At 37.8% G+C, this 22644-nt stretch overlaps 1 protein-coding gene across 1 annotated transcript in view; it reads left to right on the top strand.

Moving 5' to 3' along the window:
* Window positions 1–1536: 1536 nt before the first annotated feature.
* The window catches only part of GRXCR1 (glutaredoxin and cysteine rich domain containing 1), a gene marked incomplete at its 5' end in the record, with an annotated part of 39029 nt that continues 17921 nt past the window's right edge, over window positions 1537–22644 (top strand). The window contains one exon of the mRNA XM_083834961.1: window positions 1537–1983. Coding sequence (XP_083691087.1) covers window positions 1537–1983 — 447 coding nt within the window. The remainder of the gene's footprint in view (window positions 1984–22644) is intronic.

Genomic DNA, 22644 nt, shown 5'->3' with positions numbered 1-22644 from the left:
AATAATGAATAGTATTTTTTGTCAAATATCCTATAGGCAAGCAGCTATATTACAATCAATGTGACTCACCTCATCCCCCCAAACTGAATTTTACAAGGTATCTTATAGCTTTATTCAATATTAGTACAGACTTTGACACAAGCTGTTTTTCTTCTCTGAAAGATTAATTTTAACTCCTGTAATTTATTATTTTTACTTAACATTTTTTTTGTGTGTGTGTGAATAATAATAGTTGATAATAATAGTGAATTATACGTAGTTGATAATATAGTTGATAATACAGTGAATTAAATATAGTTGATAATATTGTGACCTTCCCTTTCAGAAAGAAATGTGGCAACCAATAATGCTATGAAGTGCTACTAATAGATTGTGTTCCAATTTTGCACATGGAAAAAAAGTAATTTTATAATTTATTCACAAGAAACATGACTGAACTGCAGCATTTTCATGTCTCTTGTTCAAAAGAAAGCTGCAATAATTCCCACTGAATTGATGAAAGATACGAGTCTGCATTTCTAAAATCTTGGCCAGAAAACCTCAGATGCTTGAAGCTCTGCATCTGCTCATGATCATGGGCATTACCATTCTGGGTTGGCTGAGCATCTTGGGACTCATTTCTTGCCTACACCTGTCTGAAAGGTAGAGATTTCAGGAAACAATGTATTATTTATGAGTCTGGGGGGAAATGAAGCTGAAAGGAGTGTGTTTGGAACAGTTTTGCTTCTCCTGTTGTGGAATCCATCTTATCCTACATTTCTTTTGTTTGACACATGTTGCCCCAATTAATTAGTTTTCTCCTCTTCTTCTGTTCATTTTCCCTTATCCCAGCCCACTGAAAACCCAAAACAGAACAGAGAACATAGTTACTGTCTGATGACAGCGGTGGCTCAATTTTGTTTAATATCACTGTGTTATTCTGCAACAAATTGAGACTAATTGCTTCTCCACTGCTCTGTTAGTTTGTGAAAATGCCAGCAACTCCAAGTGCTGTCATAGCTCCCCTCCTAATCTCTGTAAGCTTATATAGAAAGGAAACTGGCGAATGAGGTCTGACTGGTAGGTGAATGAAATGTCATGATGAAAGATGTGCCCATCATTGACTCCTCTTCGGTATTGAAATTCGTGATTTTCACCTCAGGTGTCATGTACATGAGCAGCTGTGACTCTATAAATCTTGTGGAAAGCTCTTTCTTCCTTTTTGCCTTCCTCAGCAAAAAAAAATTACATTTATATAAACTCATATAATATCTGTTATTGGGTTCATCATGGGTGGGTTTGAATTTTTATTCAATGAATATAATTTCTCCCTTTCTTCTTTAGTGCTAAAAACTACACAATGGCTCTTTAATATTTAATTGAAGATATCGTTTTACGGGTTTTAGTTTAAAGGTAACCATAGCACAAACACATCCATTATTAACCGCCAAACAGCAGTGTAGGTTCTTGGGGATCCTCTTTGGCTTAATATGAGAACCCCTGTCAGCAGGAAACAGTGCTGGTATTGTTGGTAAGCGTGACAAACTGGCAGATCCAATGGGCACCACAGTGGAACAATGCAAACTGCTTATATCGGTGGAAGAGAAGATGTTTAAGAGCGAGGTGAAGGCGGAAGGCGAGAGGCTGTCGAGGAAGGTTCGGTTCCGCGTGGCATCCTCTCACAGCGGGAGGGTGCTGAAGGAGGTCTATGCTGATGGGGAGGCCACTGACTCGCTGGACTCTGAATATGCCAGTAGCTCGGAGACCGACCAGACCAGCCGGCTGAGCGAGGTGGAAGGGCAGCAGAATGGGCACGTCGGGTCTGAGTGTGATGAAAATGAAAGCGAGCAGGATGACTTGCTTATTTTAGTCAGAGCTGCTAAAGAGAAGGGTTTTGGTACAAAGCGAGTCAATATTCTCAGCAAAAATGGCACTGTCAGAGGTGTCAAGCACAAAGTCAGCGCTGGTCAAGCCCTCTTTGACAATCTGTCAAAAGTATTTCAGGTAAGTGATGCAGTACAGCTGGCTCTAGGCCCAGTATCTGTCCCTTTTAATGTTGCACATTATTCTGTTCCTTTGTCCAGATCTATCTGACAATTTCTCAGGCTCTGGATTCAATTCTGCCTCATCCCCTTTGCTGTCTGCTGGCTGCTCGTGCTCAGCACAATCTCATTGCTCTTTCTGGTACACACTGACTCCACGCTCCAAACTGACTGCGATATTTTTCTTTCAAAATTGACCTAAAATTTGCTTACCAGCACTGGGTATATTGTGCTTCTCACATCAAGACCAGGAAAGAAACAAAACAGAGGAATTAACTGGTGCTTTACCAAAGATCTGTACAGGGGATCTGTACAAGGATGTGTCATGTTTCCACCCCCATTGTATTAGTTCTAATGAGTTTGCAATGCTATCTACTGTCCCCTACAAGTAAATATGTATACTTGTAAATTCCATTGTGTTTAATCTGCAAAGTAGATCAAATTAAATGCAGGATGGCAGCAATGACTGTTTTCCCACATGAAAATTTCAGAGGAATGAAATCTTAGTCACAGGTCTCTTTTATTAATGTCTGGTTTCCATTCATTTTATTGAAGGAGTAGAATATCTGTATTTGAAACAGTATGTGCCACATTGACCCCTTAGGCGGAGAAAAGCAGGTCTCAGAAAATTCAAGATAAAGTTCTAAAAAATTTAGTTCATATATATAATTTATCTACATAGCTATTCAGGTCTTTCAGTCATTAATATTCAAACAAAAGAACAGGTATGCAACCAAACTCTCTCTAAAGTTTGTTAGAACCCAGAATTATGATGATCTATTAAATTAGCCTATAGTTGGCTTCAGTGCCTTCTTTTAAAATAATTTATGCAGCTTTAAATCATGGGGAATTTTATATTAGTAACTATAGCTTTTTGCATTAAAATTAAATATTCTAAAAGTTCTTTGTTACTTTGAAGCTAAGTCATTTCATAATACTTTAGGAATGGCTGTGGACTAGCATTCTCTTGCTTCTGAATATGAACTCACCCCCTATGCTGTACCTAGTCTTTTTGTCAGTACTGATGTTTCTGTGCAAGATGGCTCTTTCTTCAAAGATGAATCATCTGTAATGTCTGTGTTTTGTTCTTTATATCACAGAGCACTCAGAGAGCTTGCTTTCTTTCAAGCTACTCACTGAAAACTTTGCCCTCGAGTTCCCCACTCTGACAAAATTTGTAACAAACTCACTGGGGACATTTTCTAATCAGATATGAGTTAAGAAGTGTTAGCTGGGACATGTCTGTGTTCTTCTCCCACCTTGATTCCAGACACTGCTCCATGTTATTTTTCTACAAGATCCAGTTTCCTTAGAGATAAAGTTTGAAGTCCAGTGAAAATGAGTGTTTGTTTGCATATCTTTTGTCATATTATGATACAATTTTCTGTGCTACACGGTGAGCACACAGAAGAGCAAAACATGTAAGTTTTCTTTGGGGCTGATTGGAAATGGCCTGATCCGGATGTGAAATAAGATCATACTATGTCTAGCTACAAATGGAGAATCCTATGTTAGGATAACATTGTAGGGTAATTTCTAGTTTTCTGTAGGTATTTTCCATACAGTTAATTGTGCATTAATACTGCTTAGAGAGCAACAAGAGTTCTGCATTCAGAAATATATTAAGATATATATATGTCTCTGTAAAAAGATAGGACTCAAAATCCCTTGACCTGGGCATTTTCCTAAGTTCACTTGATTATGTGAGACCATCTGCAGTTACATGTTTTGCTTCCCTTGGGTAAGCAACAGCAGATGTATAACAATAGCAAAGATATATATGGAATCTCATCCTTAACAAGAGCCTGTTTCTGCCCCTTTGTTGATTCAGCAGTAGGTGACCTCATCAAAAAATTCTCAGAATCAGTGTCAAAGCAGGTGGTTGTCATCTCAAAGTATGTTCATGACCTTCTGGCAGTCCTAAATCCTGAGTACTGATAAATTCTTGAACGCAAACATTTATGATTTATTTTTTAACAGATCACTCATTAACTAAAATGTGCATGCAAGAAGCCACGTACTGTGTATGTGTCAGTGTCCTGTGACTCTGAAAGTAGTTTTTTGTTGGAGTTTTTCAGCAGTGTCAGTATTAAGATTCTTCAGACTACATCTGCCCACCTCTATTATCCTATTATCTAGCATAGAATAGAATAGAATAGAATAGAATAGAATAGAATAGAATAGAATAGAATAGAATAGAATAGAATAGAATAGAATAGTTCAGTTGGAAGGGACCTGCAAAGATTAAGTCCAACTGTCCCTTAAAATAAGTCAATTTACTCAGATATTCTGAGGATAAACAGGGATTCATTAAATGGGCCTTAAGTCACACAGTCAAGATCTTTGATGTTTGGTGTTCAGAAAAACTTCCAGTATACCTGTGATAAAAGCACTTCTATGTATTTGAATATTCCGTGGAATACTTGTCTTTTTGAATATTTTCTCCACATTGACTAACTACAGCCTTTCTACAGAATTGGTTTAGAGAGCTCCTTCCCATAACAGTCTCATCCAGAAACCTCACTTCTTCTGGAGTTTTGGGGAATGTGAATACTGTGAGGCATACAGGCAGTATTTGTAGAGGAAAAAAAAATGCAGCTATTTTTATTGTATGACACAATCTTGGCCTGAGAATGTATATATACCACCAAATAGATGTGCAGACCCAGCAACATCTTCCTGCAACCACATGCCAAGCACTTCCATTGCCAGCACAGCCACCAAATTTCAATTTCTGGCATTTCTTAAGACGAATTAGGTCCCATGTATTAGACTGTCTGATGACTGTCCCTGGACACGAGCTGCTGTGGCATGGTGACAGTAGGAGGTCTGTCTCCCTTCCCCCTGGGAGGAGCCTGGGGAGCCCAGCAGGAGCATCCATGTGCAGCTGGGGATGGCACAGCTGTGGGGATGGTGTGGGGCAGAGAAACATGTGTCTGAGGTAGCATCTCTGCTCCATGGTAGGACATGTTAGGGATGAAAATGCAGGAAGACATCAGCCCAGTTTATGGGAACAGGGTTTCCATGACAACCCCTCCAGCCTTTTCCTTCTAGGGGCAATGCCACAAGGAGAACATTCCCATAGCAACCATCCCCTGGAGCAGCCAGGCTGCTGGGTCTCCCCGGTGTCCAGTCTGTCCCACCACCATGTCCAGCCTGGTCCACCACCATGTCCAGCCTGGCCCATGCAGCAGGCAAATCCACCTCACTTGGGACCTGAGGGGTGGCCTTGGTTCATTCGTACAGGCTGACACTACAGTGGTAACATAGTCAGAAATATTTTATCCATGAGAAATGATCACAGTTCAAAACCCTGATTAAAGGAAAAGACCAGGAGCTCCTGGTCTCCCTGTTCATCCACCTTCTCAGCATGAGTTAAATTATCTTCACTGAAACACTGAATCTGACCACACTGGCAGCTCCGGAGCTGGGGAAGTGACTTTCTGATTGCAACAGGGGCATAAGCTCTTTCTCGGCACATATAAAGTAATTATTTTCTTCAGCATATGACTAAAGTGTTTGTTTTCTAATACTTAAACCTGAACATTGTTAACATGTGAATAGGTTTGAATGCATCCTATATTTTCCCATAAAAAGCAGAACAGAAATGATACTTATTTCCTTGAAATAAATGTAATTCTCTTCATAATTACTTTGTGTGTGTATATGTGAGTGTGTGTCAGAACAGGCTGTCCCTGTGATGGCTTCCAGATGATGCAGAGCAAAAATCCTTGGGTTGCTTGGTATATTGCTAAGTAGTGCAATGTTCATTTTATGCGAGACACTGTTGTGCACTGTGCACAGCAATGGAGCTCAGCCAGAGCTTTCACACAGGTCTCCCCTCATTCCCAGTTTCAGCACAGATCCTTTCCTCTAATTCCACACTTACACACTCCACTGGCCTTCCAGTATGCTCTGAAAGGTCACTTTCTGCTAAATTAGCTACAGATCTCATTCCCAGGCAGGGCCTGCTGACGTCTGTTATGGAAGGGCGGGCCTGGTTAACAGACCTGATTAATGCCTTTCTGAACATTGCATCAGAATGCATATGGATGAAGAGACAGACATAATGTGTTTGGTCTTTATGATATTTTCCAGTGCAGTATCACAGGTAGAGCTAACATTTAACGTTACAAAGTGCAAATCAATATTCAGCCAGATAAAGGATTAGCTTATTAATATTTAAAGAGAGAGATGGGAAAGAAGAATCAGGTAGAGTTAAGAATCAGGTAGAGTTTGTTAAGAGAAGGAAAGCTTCTGGAGTGGTTAAACTCGTTGCCGTCTCTCTTTGCTTGTTAGTGATCTGGAGAAGTGAACACGCTACAATACATGCAAAGCTCACAAAACCAGAAGGGATGGCTAATGCCAAGACACAGAGAAAATAAAATGAAAAACAGGCACAAAAGCAACAGTGTTCCAAAGAAGGCAGATGCTGCAAAGTACTGATAAGAATGTTTCTGGTGTAACAGTAAAAGCAAAGGCCTTAGGTTGGGTGGCACACTGTATATCGCTCTGTCCTCTGAAGTGTGTCACTGCAATCCCCAAAATTATGGGCAGAAGAGGGAGGAAGATATCTGTGGTTTTACTGGAGAAGTCACGATATAACATCATTCCCCTCCACGCTTCTTTGGTGGATGGTCAGTGCTGGTTGTGCTCCTGACTCTCCAGCATCATTGGACTCTCTGAACACAAAAACTTCTGCTAGGACTGGACTAAGTTTGTTAGAGGCCTCCTGAACTTTCCCTTCATATTCTTAGTTCATAGACACTGTCCTGTGACTCCCAAACTGGCATAGTTTGCAGAAGGAATTGACATGCTGTATTCTCAGTACCTGCCAATAGCAATGTCAGGGAAACCTGCTCATAAACTAAAGCCACAGTTTTTGCCCCCCCAGTGAGTTGTAGGTACCTACTCTGAGATATAAAGTTCCAGTGTTTGTTCTTAGTGTTCATGAATCTGGAAAACTAAGTATTGAGCAGTGTAGCACTGAAATCCACCTAAGAATAGGAAAAGTTATAATTACAGTGAGTCAAATGAGTACAAAAAAAGTATTTTTTACAGAAAATTCAGTGTTAGCAGGTCACCTGGATCACCGCTGGAATGGTCATACTGTCTGTTCACCTCTTCCTTTGTACCTTCCTAAGTGTTTTTATCTTTAACCACAACACTTGGGACAGTGATTCAATTAATTCAGTTGATTAAGTGATGGCTAAAAATGGTCATTTCCAGAGCTGGTTGCTGAACAGCCATACCGATTCAAAAAGACAGATGTTCAGGTCTGTCATTTTTTAAGAGGAGCCTGGGATTGGTCAGTACTTAGGATATTAATATTGTTATCACATTGTCCTATAAATCAGCTTTCATATTCTCCTATAAATCAGCTATAAAGCACTGAACTCAGGCAAGTCTATTATTAGTATGTTCATGATATTTTAGTATTTGCTGTTACTGGACTTGAAATACATATTCGACTTAGACAATGTGTAAACAGACTAAACTATCTAAACTTCTTAAAGTTATATACAAACTTTGAGTTTGAAAAGACTTATCTGTCTCTTCTTAAAAAAATATAGGTAAGAATGTCTTGATTTTTCAATGTACTCAACGTTGGAAAGCTAAGCAACAAAACCATGGTTACATTTATCACCTCTTCGAGATTGAATCAATAACTGAAGAAAAAAACACTGGGCTTTTGTTCTAGCAGTCTGATCATCATGCCCTGGATGTCTGTCCAACATGCCAGAACACTGTATGGCCTCAAAATTACTCTTGTTCTGATATGTTTTGATCCCAACAAAGGATCCATAAAAGAAGTTTGTGTTCTTGAGACACTCAGGTGTCTCAAGCAGAGGCAAACCCCATAGACAGTTCAGACAATTAAACCTTTCTGCTCAGTGTAAATATATGGCTCTGCTTCAGATAAGCATGTACTTTGCTTCTGGAATCACACCTACATTTGCAGATGAGTGCAAAATGTTATAAAACTGAACTGGCATTTCCTCACTGGTTGTACTATTTTTATTCATTTAGCACAGGTAGACAGGATCACAAAGATCACAAAATGCAAGGCAACTGAGAGCCAGCCTTTGTGCATTTTGCAGCAGAAGTCAGGCATCACTGATGTGAGTGGTGCAGTTTTGAACCTCGACAGGCTTATCCGTGCACTCCAGCCTTCCCTGAAACAGAGACTGTATTGGCACTTCCTAGCACGGGCCTGTGAACGCCCTTGACACTTGAGTCTCATGTACAGCTAGACTCTGGCAGGATGGGGGCAGCAGTGGGGAGATCATTTTGCACTTTGCACCTTCTCTCTTCTGCTGATAGAAAGCAACTTCTAAGAACTAACTGCTACTGAACAGAGTCTCAGACTCACCTCAGCTGGAGTCTAAGTGCCTGTGGTCCAAGCAGAGTGAGCAGCCTATAGGAAAAAGCAGAGTTGTTGCCCTGGGCTATGAGGGACAACACAATTACATTTTTCGCTCTGTGAAGTCTACACCATGTGGCTACTTTCCCAAGCAGAGTGATTTATTAATAAGCTTCACCCCCAGGCTTTATCCTTTGCATAACAAAGGGCAGAGCAAAGAAGATATGCTTATACTGCAGTGAATACTTATATATGGAATACATATATGCAGTATTAGAATGAACCAAGACTTTAGGTATAGGTTCACAAAAAGATAGGCTTCTGAATAAGGTCTTACAACTAAATGGATTTCCCAAACCCCTCTTTTGTTGCCACCTTGTCTCAAAGGCAAAAAAAACAACTTTTATTAATGAAATTTTGACTAATGATCTGCCTTGGCCATGTGCCTCATTATCTCGGTATTGACAGGACGTGACAGGTACCTCCTACTCATGTCCTATGGGAACCACAAAATAGGCATTCCTTTGCCTGTCTCACCTGCTGGGCTTGATGCAGTAGGTGTCCTCTGAGCATGCCTGGTGGATCAGATCCTACACGAAATGTACATAAGCAGATGCTGCTTTGTTACAAAACGTGTCTGCAGGAGGTAGTGGTGGGAGTAGTACTTTGAGTTAAGCAGTCATAAGACAGCGTGAATAAGTTGCTGGAGTGTGAGTGGGGGACAGGCTTGCTGACTCTCTACTTGTCATCCCAAATACTATACTTGACTTCCATTTCTGTCTCTCTCTCTCTCTCCAGTCTTACACATTATAAGGTGATGGCATTACTACAGCAAGAAAGTGTCCTGGAAAAGCTTGGAACCTGTGACTTACTTGTCAGGGACAGGAGGTAGAGAGCAGACTGAATCCAGGTAGACAAGACCTGAGAGACTGCACGTAACCATGTTCTGCCACTCTCTGCCCCCCTTTAAATATGAAAAAACAAACAAACAAACAAACAAACCAAAACCAAAAGCATTTGATTTCGTTTTGAAAGAAAGAACTAATGTGCTTGTTCTCAGGCAATGAACACATATGCCAAATGGAAAAAAGTCCCTCCTGGTTGTACTAAGCAGTATTCCTAAAAATGTTGCCCTCAGGAAATTCTCTGAGCTGAAAAGAATCATAAACTTAGAGAGTATTGGGAGGAAATGTCATATATGCTTTCCATCCTCTCTTAATTATCTGTCTGGTAGATGACCTGGAATACTAGATGAACACTGGTGCTGAGCCCAGTTGCAGCTCTGGTATTCTTACATAATGTCACTGCAGAGCTGCTCAGGAAGGTGCTCAGCCTTTAAATGAATGTGGAAAATGCCTCTTCCTTTAAGCTGACCTTATTTTTGACTGAAAAAGTGTAATGTTAAGTAAACTGCTTACCAAAAAATTCTTAGGACATTAGTGCTGAAGTTCTTTCTACTTATTCTAACAGTATGAAATTTGTTTTTCTGAGAGTTGGCCTCTTACAACAGAGATAAAATGATGAGCTGGTTAGTATTAAATGTTAATTAGCAGCAATAACTCTTTTTTTTTTTTTTTTGTCTATGAAGCTAAAATCAGTAACTCAGGAGGACATTTAGGAAAAAATTACTTTTAAAGTATTCTTAAAACTAGGACCATCAAGAAGAGTTTAGGTTATTCCCTCTTCTTTGATATGGTACAACACGCTGCCTGCTAGCTCATTTGCTGTGTCCTCTTGCCCATAAATGTCTTCATCCTTTGACACAGGACAAATGAAGTCTGTGGAACACTTAAAGCTGAAAGTTGAAATACAGTTTTCTACAAATACGAACCATCCTATATGCTTAGTTACTAGCATCAGTCTTGTTTATTTACATCTAATGATTATGTGCAAATAAACCACCTTGCAACCAGATATTTAAGGGTCCTCATTGCACCTGGTTGTCTTAGGTGAGGTATATTTTAGTTACATTTGCAAACATGGAAGCAAATATTTTAGGGCTAGTAGCATGATTAAAGGGCTGGAGCACCTGTTGTATGCGGACAGGATGAGAGAACTGGGCCTGTTTATCCTGGAAAAGAGAAGACTGAGGGGAGACCTCATCAGTCTGCATAAATATATGAGGGGAGGGTGTCAAGCCTGTCTTTTTTCAGTTGTGCCCAGAGACAGGACAAGAGGCAATGGGCACAAACTGAAGCACAGGCGGTTCCGGTTGAATATGAGAGGGCACTTCTTTACTGTGAGGGTGAGAGAGCACTGAGACAGGCTGCCCAGAGAGATTGTGGAGTCTCCTTCTCTGGAGATATTCAAAACCCGCCTGGATGCCATCCTGCGCAATGTGCTCTAGGTGATCCTGCTAGGTAGGGGGGTTGGACTAGATGACCTTTAGATGTCACTTCCAACTTCTATTTTGTGATTCTGTGATTTTGCTAGAGTGGGCCAATTTGTCACTAGTTTGCACAGCAGTACAGTTGTGCAATTGTAAAAATATGCTAATAATGAGGATAGAGCTCATTTCTTTCAAAAAACGTTAGCTTCAAAGAGTTAGAAATTTTCTTCACCTTAGTGGTATGGTTCTGCAGGTGTGTACTGGTGGTTTTCATTTCATGCCATAACAGGCATTAACAAAAATACTTATTAACAAGTTAATTACATTACGATTCCATGTAATTTACAGATCTCAGAACTACTTCAGATCTGAACTAGGATTCAGAAACCCTTTGAAACATTAGTATTTGCAAAGACTAGATAGTCAACTTTAAATATGCACATGCTTTATTGGTACTCTGTTACAATGACCCAAGTAAAGTGTATTTTAGTAGTTGACCAAAAACACATTTCAGGAGTCACCTGCTGCCAATTTAATTGTCATGTACGTGTCATCTCCTTTCTTAAGAGAGAAGAAGTGAAACCATCTTTTTTTGCAGGTAATGCTTGCTAGACTGTTCTGGTCTGCTCTGACATTTGTCTAGTACTGTTGACAGTTTATTACACACTACACCAACACAAGGTTCGTGATTAACAGTTTGAAAGAAAGAAGTGGTTAAAGAAGTACTTCTTTTTGTGGCTGGAGCTTTAGCCCGTGACTGTAATGTTCAGCAGCGCCATAAGTTGGTAGCTAAAGTGCAATAAAATATGCTTAAGAATGTAATTTGCAGACAGAGAGAAAAAGGTTTGACTTTCATGCATGAAAACCCTCTTCATTGCTGCAACATCCAGTGCTAGATATTACAAAGCGTGAAAGTCAAATCTTGCTAAAATTTTCTACATCTTATAAGGTAAATAGTAATTAAGACAACAACCCCAGCCAGTTGATTTTGAAAAGGAGTAGGAAAAATATAGCTTCCCAACCAAAGAGGCAGTCCTGTGCTTTTGCTTGGAACAGTTAGTCATATTGTAGAGAGTTGGCCACAGTACAAGTCTTTACAACCTCCATCATACAAAGCAACAGAAATGGTCACAGGCGAGCAACTGGAGTCAGTGAGGTAAAGACTTATTTCACACATGACAAGAAAGATGACAGAAAAGCCATCTATATTGCTAGTATGAATTGTGGAAAACATTTTAACAACCTTAGCACAATTTTGCTTTGGAACTCTATCTAGAGACACCATCCATCAATAATGTCAGAGAAGTATGTCTTCTATACCACAGAAATGTCACATGAAAACTCACTCTTCCTCCCCTCGTCAGAAAGAAATATGGGAAAGCTTACTGGCCAATAACTGCACAAGTTTATAACAAAATGCAGTGTTATCTTCTGCACTGACAAATCAGACAATGCTGGTGCAAAGGCAAAAAAAATGTTTCTTTGGGATTGACCCTGGTAAGCTTTTTGGAATGCCACTGATTGCTAATATTTTAATGAATTTTAACAGTTGTGCAATATTGTTTAATAAAAATGTATTTCCCCATGCAACTCGTGCATGTACATCAGAAAGTGGACAGTTTCTAAACATGCATGCACAATTGCAGATTTTAAAAGAAAATGTGTTCTTTTCCTGCCCAGCTGCTCACATCCTGCTCTTGGTGTACTGCACCTAAATGCAAAGGACTCACCCTTCCCACACAGGCATCTGTGAAGCATTTCATTGGTATTCAAGTGCAGAATGCCACAAGAGACAGGAAACATTCTTCCCTGATTAAAGAAGGGAATAATGACTGATTTAACCATTATTGCTAGACTTCGTTCCAGCTATTGCAGATCTTAATCTGCATCTTGAGAACTTCCCTTTCCAGGTGTTGGCTGATGTTTTCAATCAGATTTCCAAATGTGTAATGGAGAAGTCAGTTGTTCTTCTAAATCCCACCATTGTCCAACAATATAACCATCTACTCAGTCCCTCCAAGTCCAAGCTTAAGCTCTCATGAAGATTTAAAAGAGATGGCAGCTCCTAAATTACCTGTTCAGAAAATAGATTCATTTAAACGTCTGTGAAATTTTGCTATGGTGGCTAAGATTTTTGCGACTGCCAGGTGGTCAGGCCTTTTGAAAATCTACTTGGTGCATGATGTTCTCATGGATCTTCATGTAAGAGACTGCAGAGTGGAAGGGCACTTTTACAGCTCAGGATTTGCATCTGGATACAAGAGACAGTCTATTTTTTTTTTTATTTTTTTTTGCCACTAACTGGGAGCAGCCTTGAAAGAAGCAGTTCCTTCCAACAGGTAGTTTTATCTCAGCCTCTCTTGCAGCTCTCTATTAAAGTCACAACAGAAAAGGGAAAGAATTGACAAAGAAGAAAAGATGTCAAGTGAACTTTCTGACCATTCTTTCATCCTGTATCAATTATCATATTAGTAGAAAATTATGCAAAAAGCAGAAATGTAATCAGTACGGAGTTTCAACATTGCTTGAAGACGTGATACGATATTAGAATAAATGTTTTTACCATTTTTTATTTTAAATTTTATTTTATTTTTAGGGGATTAAATAATATCTATGCAAAGGAGACAGGGAAATGTTGCTCCAAAAGAAAAGCAGATAGCTAACTTAAATCACCCCAGCATCTCCATTTCTATTCATATTCTTTGACCACAACACATTTAACTACATGACATGATATAGATTATATCCCTATTATAAGTACATTATTATAGGAAAATACAATTGTAAGAATAAAAATGTATGTTTTATTTTAAAACTATACATCTCTGGACCAAATCCTGATTTTGACTAGAGCATAAAGCTGCTTAAGCTGTCCCTGCTAAAAAATTTTCACCAACTACAGATGTGATATATACAGAACACCTACATTGACAGCTATTTTGCCTAACAGGTTGGGGTATTCATTTGAAGCATACAACCTGTAATATTCTGATTTTCAGACATTTTATCTATTTAGTTAAAAAAAAAAAGACAAAAAAAGCCTACAACTTATTTTTTTTTGTCCAACAAGAAACCTATAACTGTGCTGCACTGAGATATAATCTACTTTTCTCACACAGAAATGGTGGATGAGTCATCTGTACCTTTTTACATCAAAGCTAGGAATAACAGTAAGGGTTATTCCAGGGCAGAGCTAGTATATTTATGCTGTCTAGGAGTTGCATCCTTTTTGTCCGCATAAAAATCTCCATCTCTGCCTTTGGTTTTGGAATCCATTCAATAAGAAAAGGAATGAAGCACCTTACATGTGCAATGCATATGGCTCTTTAATTTAAAGAAACAAAGATTGAGTGTATAATGAGTAATTAACTACTCAGAGTTTGAAGATGAAAGTACCAAAGTTCTAGATATTATTAAGTAATGAAGATATAGCTGAGAGCATTGTTCCAATTATGTTAGGTAATTTAGCAGGGAAACACGATCCTTTATCTCTCAGTGCTAATACAGAACTAAGTAGTGCTATAACTTGAAGAGATTCCTGTTCATCACTTCCGTGTATTGAGTGATAAGGCTCTCTGTTGTTGTGGAGCAAGGACCGAGTCAGCACTTCATCAGCATTTTGTCAAGCTAAGCATTGCTCAGCTTTGCTCTTTGTCTCATTCAGAGACTTGTGGAACATTCATTAGCGGAGGCAAAGTGCTTCATGGTCCTGGGGGAGAGAATGCTCACTGTGCACCTGAAGAATTATTTGCATTTTCTTTAACTGTGAAGTACAAATGACAACTCCAACTCATTACAGAATAGCCTGTTTTTATCTCAGCCCAGATGAGTAACATCTTCAGGTAGTATTTAAATTGTACAGAACAGTGGGAAAGAAAAAGGGAATCATTTTCCACATAAGTGGCAGAAGTTTGGAAATGAAAGCTATGCATGCCAGGAGGGTGCTGGTTTCCCAGTTTTGCTCAACACTTGTGAGTTTCAAGATGCCAGTGCAATGGCCAGTTGCCATTCACAGGAATACAGTAAAAAAATAAATAACTTTTGACAGAAAGCTTGTTATCTGCCAACCATAAAAACTCCAGGGTATATCCCAAATCAAAGTAATATGCATTCAATTTTTTCCTCTGATTTTCATAGAATAATTTAGGTTGGAAAAGACCCATAAGATCATCAAGTCCAGCCATGTTATTGCATAAGAAGGTAAATTGTGAAGAATGGATTACAATTTAGAATTTTCTCTACTGCTGCTACTTGCAGTTCAAAAGTGGCACCTTAATCCATTTATGCTATTGCATTCTTTAGCCGTTCTGAGTGAGCAGTAGTTCTGTTGTGTAAGACAGACTGACCCCAGAGTGTAATTGATCATAATTAAAGGTAAACTTTCAGCTGACATAAATCTAACTGATAAGAGCTTTCCTTGATATTGGTTTGTACTTATACAGTATCTTTAACACTAGAAAAATTAACTGTTTCAGCACTTGTGCAAATAAAAAAGTCATGGTCTATTGTGGTTTCCTGATTTTTTCTGATATACTCAAGGCAAGTCTTAGGAAAACAGAACCATTCACCACACAAAGCATAGCTTGGCCAAGAAGACAGAGGCATGTAATATCATGAGCAGGATCCCACCTGCTAAACAGTTTGTTCTGCAGTCAGCAGTGTGATGAATTACATTTGTAAGAAGCTCAACAGGCTAGAGTTCATTTTCATAGACCAGTAATGCCTTTTAATTAAACAAACTGTAACTGGCATTTGGGAACTGCTGGAAGAATCATTATGTGAGCAAACTGCACCTGGCTGTGTTTAAATGTAAAATGATTGTCAGAGATCCATGTATGCATTATTACACTATTATTAGCATCTATCAATCTCTCCAGCAGTGTAAGGTTACAAAGGGAATATTTTAGAAAGGATGAGTGAGGGACTGGTGAAAGACAGGAGAAAACAGAAAGAGTGATTATTTCTTCAAACAGAAATCAACCTGCCAAAATAGGAAGGGGTAGCAACCTTTTTTTTTTAAAAATTCATCTGACTACCAGAGAACAATAAACAGGGTTTTCCAAAGCTGTTGCCAAAAAGAAATGGGCTGGAGTAGACACAGTCATTTTCATGACAGCAATTTGCTGCTGATCAACACAACCCTGAAGTATGAAATGTTCCACTGGGGGAAGCAGCAGTGATTACAGACAGATGGGACCAGCATGCTCAAACCAGGACTCACTCAGAGCCATGCTGTTTGCTGACTTTTTCACATGATCTGTGCTCTCAAACAGCTTCATCTGTATCTGCCCACCCTCAGAAAGCCTTGCTCTGCTTCACTTCTGGCTAAGGCCATCCTTACTTATAGGATATTCTCAGATAGGACACAAGCTGTACAACGATCCTACATGGACAGACAACTCAATATTCAAATATCTTGAACAGTGTGATAAACATAAACAAGGATAAAAGCTGTTTTATTACTGAAGATAGGATTTGGGACCTAAATCTAAGATGCTGTTTAAGACAATTATTTTGTTTTGTTTTGTTAGTAATTCAGGGTGACATCATGGGAAGTGTAAATAAACCTTAGAATTACCACCAGCATTTGAATAATTAGCAGAACAAGATGCTTCTACTCATGACAGGTAATCATATTTGAAAAATCGTACTCATATTATTAGAAAGCAAGGCCCAAAGGAACCTTACAATGTGAACTGAGAGTAATATAACAGGCAAGAAAAATATTTAGCAATTTTAAATATTTTATGAACACAGCCAAGTATAAGCAACTCTAGATAAGTTTACCATTTCTGTTTGGGCAAGTGGTGAAACACTAAAGACTAGTCACCACTCTTTCAAGTTGACCTATATGCTCTCTTTTATTTCCAGCCCATCTTGTTGTTTTGACTAGAACCAGAAAATAAAAGGTTCAGAAAAAATAAGCACGTAAATTCAGAGTGTTTTTTAAACTTGAGAAAAAGTTCAATTTTATTGAAACTCCATTCTCATTTTAATCTGTATCTCCCTGTTCCCAGTGATAAGGAGATAATGGTGAGATAAACAGAGAACAAATGTTGAATAATAATTCTTTTCCATACTTGTAGGTATAACTTTTAATACGAAGTAGTATCCCATAAACGTTAAGAAAGTTAAAGGAAGTTAAATGGTATAATCTAGGTCAAATCTTCTTCTAAGAATAAAGACTAATTCTTAGATATCCAGGACTTGTAAATTGTTTAGAATTGCATAATTAATATTAACATTCTTTTCATGATCCATCTGTGATCCATTGTTTCAGTTCTCTGGTCTTCCACACTATTTACAGATGTATCTTTAGGTAGGCAGATGCTATGCAGCTCCGGTCATACATTTTTAATTTACGGATGGCAGCATTTCTCTAAGTGATATGCAGTAGACTTTTTTTTTTTTTCCCTCTCTTACATTAATTAATTTCTGTTTCCAAGGTGCTTTGGTAGCAATGATCTTCCAATTTGCCTGTTCTCCATTGTCTGTGACAGAAAATTGGTAGGATATGTTGCGAATCACCATTTCTATTTTCATACTTTGACTTCCCAATTTTCCAGATATTTAGAAATGTTTATATTTTTTGCATGTCAAGCGAATGTTGCATAAACTTTTATGCTGTTGTTCTGCCTCTCTTTGAAGTAATACAATCATAAACCATCACCAAGATAACTTAATACAGTGAAAGTTCATGCTAAAAGACTTCCAAATGGTCACATGATTCATGCAGAAAAATAACGTTATACAATTTTGTAGGCATTACAGCTGTATACAGGCATGTCACAACACAAGCTATGTCTTCCAGGAATAATGTTCTTCTTGCAAAAACAGGTGGTTTACAACTTCAAAATACCTATATTTTAGCCTCCTCTACGGTGAATTTTCTTCCTAACTTTGTTGTAACTAGAAAAAACTCTAGAATAATTTTCAACTAGGACTTCAGTCTGACAACAAGGGGATTTGAGGTTTTGGAAAATTTTTGCAGCTACTACATCTGAATTTTTCTGATATGTATTTATTTATTTATTTATTTATTTTAACTCTGCATTTCACTGGCACAGCCTACTTCTTAAGACATGCTATTTAAATTTAAGGAGCAGTTTTAATTATTATTTCTTTTATGCAATAACAACAATGCAAAATATATATGTATATGTATATATATGTTATGTATATCCAAGAAGCAAATCACAGAGCTTATATCTCCTGTAAGACTGTAACATAATTTTGTAGGAGTATAGATTTCAATTTCCTGATCCAGCAAATACATCAAAGAGAAGTTTTTTATAATGCCACTCAGATTGTTCAGCTGAAAGCCATTTATCAAACATAGCAGATAATCAAATGTTAGTAAAATTAGCTTATAACTCTTCTACCACTGCACCTGTAGAGAACAATTGTTTCCCTGGTTGTATGTAAGGTTACAGTGAACTACAATAAATCTTTCAACACAAAATAGGCACAGAAAGGAACATGGCATATCTCATTGCCAAAGAAAATTTATGGTTAGGACAGGTGTTGATGTCTGCATGATGTGTTCTATATAGGTTAATGCAGGTATTAAACATGTTCTTGTTAAACATACTCTAAAACATCTATTAGAATAAAAACATATTTCAGAAATTGTAGCATTTCCCCACTGAAATTTTGTTTTGCAGGAAGAAAAATCTCTTAGAAGTTAGTGCTCATTGTCTCAAAAGATCCACTTTGCAAATACTATATTTGTAAGTAAAATTATACCACCACTGTTCCTCTTGTATAGGAAATCTTGGTACTCTGAAATGATTGATCAGGAAAGGCAAGGTAAAGGAAGTTTAAAATAGGTGATTTAACTGAGAGCAGTTTTAAACTTTCTTTACTTTCACCTTCCCAAGCAGTTCATTTCAGAGATGACAACATTACAGTTACTGTGTTAACAAATCAAAGAACAAAACTGTACTATACGCTGGCACAGCTATTGAAAGTTGAGAAGCTATCAAGCTCTTAGTGCAGATGAAGATCAACATCAGAAAAAGCAAGTGTACCTTCCATTTGCTTTGAGGCCACTTTGCTCACCCAAAAAGCAAACACTGTATTTAGTAAAATAAATACACTGAGAAACTGTCATGGAGCTTCACCCAGGTGAAGTCACTTCATGGACGTGCACTGAAGAAAATAATGGTCCAAGGGTGGCAAAATCATTCTATAAGACTTGTTTCCAATCAAGTGATAAATATTTCTCCTTTTCATAACACATTCAAAATGCATTGCAGTTTTATTCAGTTTATAACGTGAATTTCTTTCACTTGGTGCAGAGCATTCTCTCCACCATGTCTCCTCATATTGAGATGAATCTTGGTTATCAGTTTGGACTGGCTAAAAAACTCCAAATGTTTTCATTTGACATCATTAGTCAAACAAATTGATATAAAATAATCATCCTAGAATAATGCTTTGTGTGGTTTATAATGACTGATATACTCAAAGAAACTAAAGTGATCAGACAACACTTAAACTCTGATTTTAAGTACTACTTAATTCTGGAGGCATTTGTCACTAGAGACTCATTTTGTAGGTGAGATCATAATAAGAGTGAAAGGTTTCAGGTATCTTTTTTTTGTGTAAGAGCCCATAGCACACTTTGTAAATGAAGAGAAAGTGTTTCTACACCTTGCTGAGACTTGGTTTGGATATTACCTGACTACTGACTTAAAATTGCAATAGAAGTTCTTGGCTATAAATAAACATTATTTTTGTATGGTGATAGTATTGGTTGATAACAATTTTCTGAAATTAAGTTCTGTGGATACTGCTGTATCTTAACAGACAGTGTTGTAACTTAACAGAACTGCATTGTCTGGGATTAAGTGCCAGATGTTTCCACTGAGGATGCAGTGGACTTCCTTTGTACTAGCAGTGGAAGTTTCAAAATTATTAGCAGTCTAACATCAGTACAGGCCAACTGTAACAAGATTACTTGTGGGACAATTTGTCTAGCTCTAATACTTTATTGTTACTTGTCTTGTGCATCCTAACACTGTATTTTTCTTGGTGTCTTTATTGTGTTGATGAGTGGAGAAGATGCTAGCAAACTGAATCACAGACATCTCTTTAACAGCTTATATATATACATATATATTTAATTATTGAAAAAGAATGAAGTAAAATCATTTAATAAATGTCCTTTTTTTTTTTTTTTTTTTTTACAATGTTTACTACATTAACTGAGAATGATTTTAACTACGTTTTAAGGACTGTATGATAGCATTTTTCAAATTAACAATAGCAATTATATTTCATTTATGACCAACATTTTGGCAATTTCTTAATATCTGTAGCTTTTAGGACTATATTTTGGTCATTATTATTACTTGGAGTAATAATTTCTTCTATTATTTTTGAAGAATAAATGAAATTGCCTGCTCAAAAAAAAAAAAAAGGGAATATGACAGATGTTTTTTGAGGTGTGATTTGATCCTCTAAATGCTTAGATTTCCTTATATGTCATCAGCTATTAAATAAATGACTGTGCTGAATATAGAGCATAAGATACTCTGTGGATAAATGGTACCTTAAAATTTCTTTCAAGTCACTGTCTTTCCTCTGGAAAGAAAAAGAAAGATGAGATCTACCAGGCTGATGAGATCTGTAAGGTACAGAAGATAGAAACACTTATCTAGTGTAAACAGCTAAACTATTACCTGTCCTAACCCATCCCATACCTCAGACTACCTAAAAGTAGATGTTACAAGACAATCTAGGTACAATTTGTCTGTCTTCAGGCCTCTTTCACCAAAACCAAAAACATTTCAAAGCACTTCATGATGTTAGATTATCGTTGGACACCGCTACTGGAGAACCTTTTTCAAACAACTTCTAGTGCCTTGTGTAAACTACTGAGGGCAAAACTATTTTTGGCTTCTTTTGCTTCTTCCCTTTCAATGTTTGTGGACATTGAAACTGCAACAATGAAATCCTTCTCTCTTCTTGCAAAACCATTCAACATTTCCAAGCGAGACTTCCCAGAAACTCTCTCCCTTTTCCTCTGGAAGGATTTCTTGGAGATGTCAACTTGGTAAGCATGAAGAGAGAGAAATAAAGAGTGAGTGAGCAAAAGCGGAAAACAAGCATTATGTCGCAGTGTGGTTTCTTCCAGGGAGAATTTCAGGATAGATTAGAATTACTTACAGGAATTAATTTTTGCTTCTGATTTTCAAAGGCCTCATTTATTCTTATCATATGCAAAAAGAAATAAATACACTAATAAGAAAATACTGATAGGCATCCCAAAGCATGCTAAATAACATCCAATTAGGCATGGACAGATACTGCTCTTTTTTTTTTTTTTATTTCCTACAAATTTGAACACTCTATTAAATTTTGCACCGGCTGACTTCCTTAAGTAAATCAAATAACTTTTATTTGTATTTATTTTTATTTTTTTAACCCAGAGTCAGTGCAATGCTGGTAGCAGGCAGCTTTGGCTTTAGAAAGTACATGCAAGCAGAGGCATCAGGGTCTAGCAGAAATCACAAACCTGAGGGAGATAACTTGTTCTCTTAGTTGGAGTAGGGTCACCTGAGAGCAGGCTGTATGAGTGCGTTCTGGAAGAACGGTAACAGGAACTACTGGGAGGTGAGCTCAAATGTAGTCTTTGTACTTCATGAACCCTTCATGAACCCTTCATGAACCCTTCATGAACTTCATGAATAGCTGAAGCATTACAAAGAGCTGGGAGAAGCAGGGTTGCACCCTGTACTCCATTGCTATGTTATCGCAACTATTTTTTCTGGTTTGAAGTGAAAACTCTTTGACACCTCCTGCACAGCAGTCTGTGCTGGAGGGTATGTGGGAAATCCTACAGGGCCAGAAAAAATGCTATGTTATGTTGTGTTATTTGAGGAACAGAAAGGGTCACAACGCACATATACACGGTGTGAGAGGTTGGACAGGCCTCCTTTTGTTTTCCGAGTACTCAGTCAACTGACTTGAATGCTGAGAATAATGTTATAAGCTATTTTTGTTTTCCATAAAATGGCTTGGGATTCTTTTGGAAGAAAGGAACTATATAAAAATCACATGTAACATTATTACTACTTCTGTTATTTTCATCTGATATTCCCAACATTGATATATGATCTGAGAAGTAAAAATGAAGTATAGACATATATAAAGAAACTATACATATGCCTTAAGCATAATGAAATCCTATATCTATTTTATATTGCTGTTGATGAGCAATTTTGAAGATGCCAGCTTTAGGGAAGTAAAAATCTGCTGTTTTACAATCTGCACTATATGGTGGATGTACAGGTAAGAGAGACAAGAATTGCCCAGGAGCTAGAAGATCAAACAATTCAGTTTCCTGCTGGATCTCAGCCTTTCTCTGTAACTGTGACAAGCTCCTCAGAATTAACTAGCCCTATGAAACTGAAACAGAAAAAAATTAGAAGCTTCCTGTGTTGGAACATTCAATCAAGCAGAAGAACAGATTCTTCTGTACCGCTTTTGGAAATGGGTATATTCCTAGGGCTGCTGTTTGTGGAGGAAGAGAGTGCCAGAAAGTAGGCAGATAAGAGGCACACAAGTACTTGTGCTGTTTTGAAATCTGAAAAAAACAGTGGCTGAACCACTTTCTTGAACACAACGGAACTACTGTCTGTGTTTGAGACTGTTCCAGTCTCTCTGTCTACCTAGTGTAGGGGTTCAGCTCTTGATGCTCTCATTTGTAAATTGGTATCGATACATCTTACCAGCTTACTGATGGTAAGCTTACAGTATGATAACTGGTGATACAATTTCACTGTCACAATGACGGGGTCACAGACTCCAAGTCCTACAGTTATGGTCCCTGTAAATACCAAACTGGATAAGGAAAAGTGTAGTGTTATCAAAGTGATACTTTTAAGAGGAGGTCAGGACATGGTTTGACTCGAGTATATGAC

The sequence above is a fragment of the Anser anser genome, assembly GCF_964211835.1.
Source record: "Anser anser genome assembly, chromosome: 4".
Classification (NCBI taxonomy): domain Eukaryota; kingdom Metazoa; phylum Chordata; class Aves; order Anseriformes; family Anatidae; genus Anser; species Anser anser.
The sequence above is the reverse complement of the archived record's forward strand: the minus strand, read 5'-3'. Positions and strand labels throughout refer to the sequence as shown.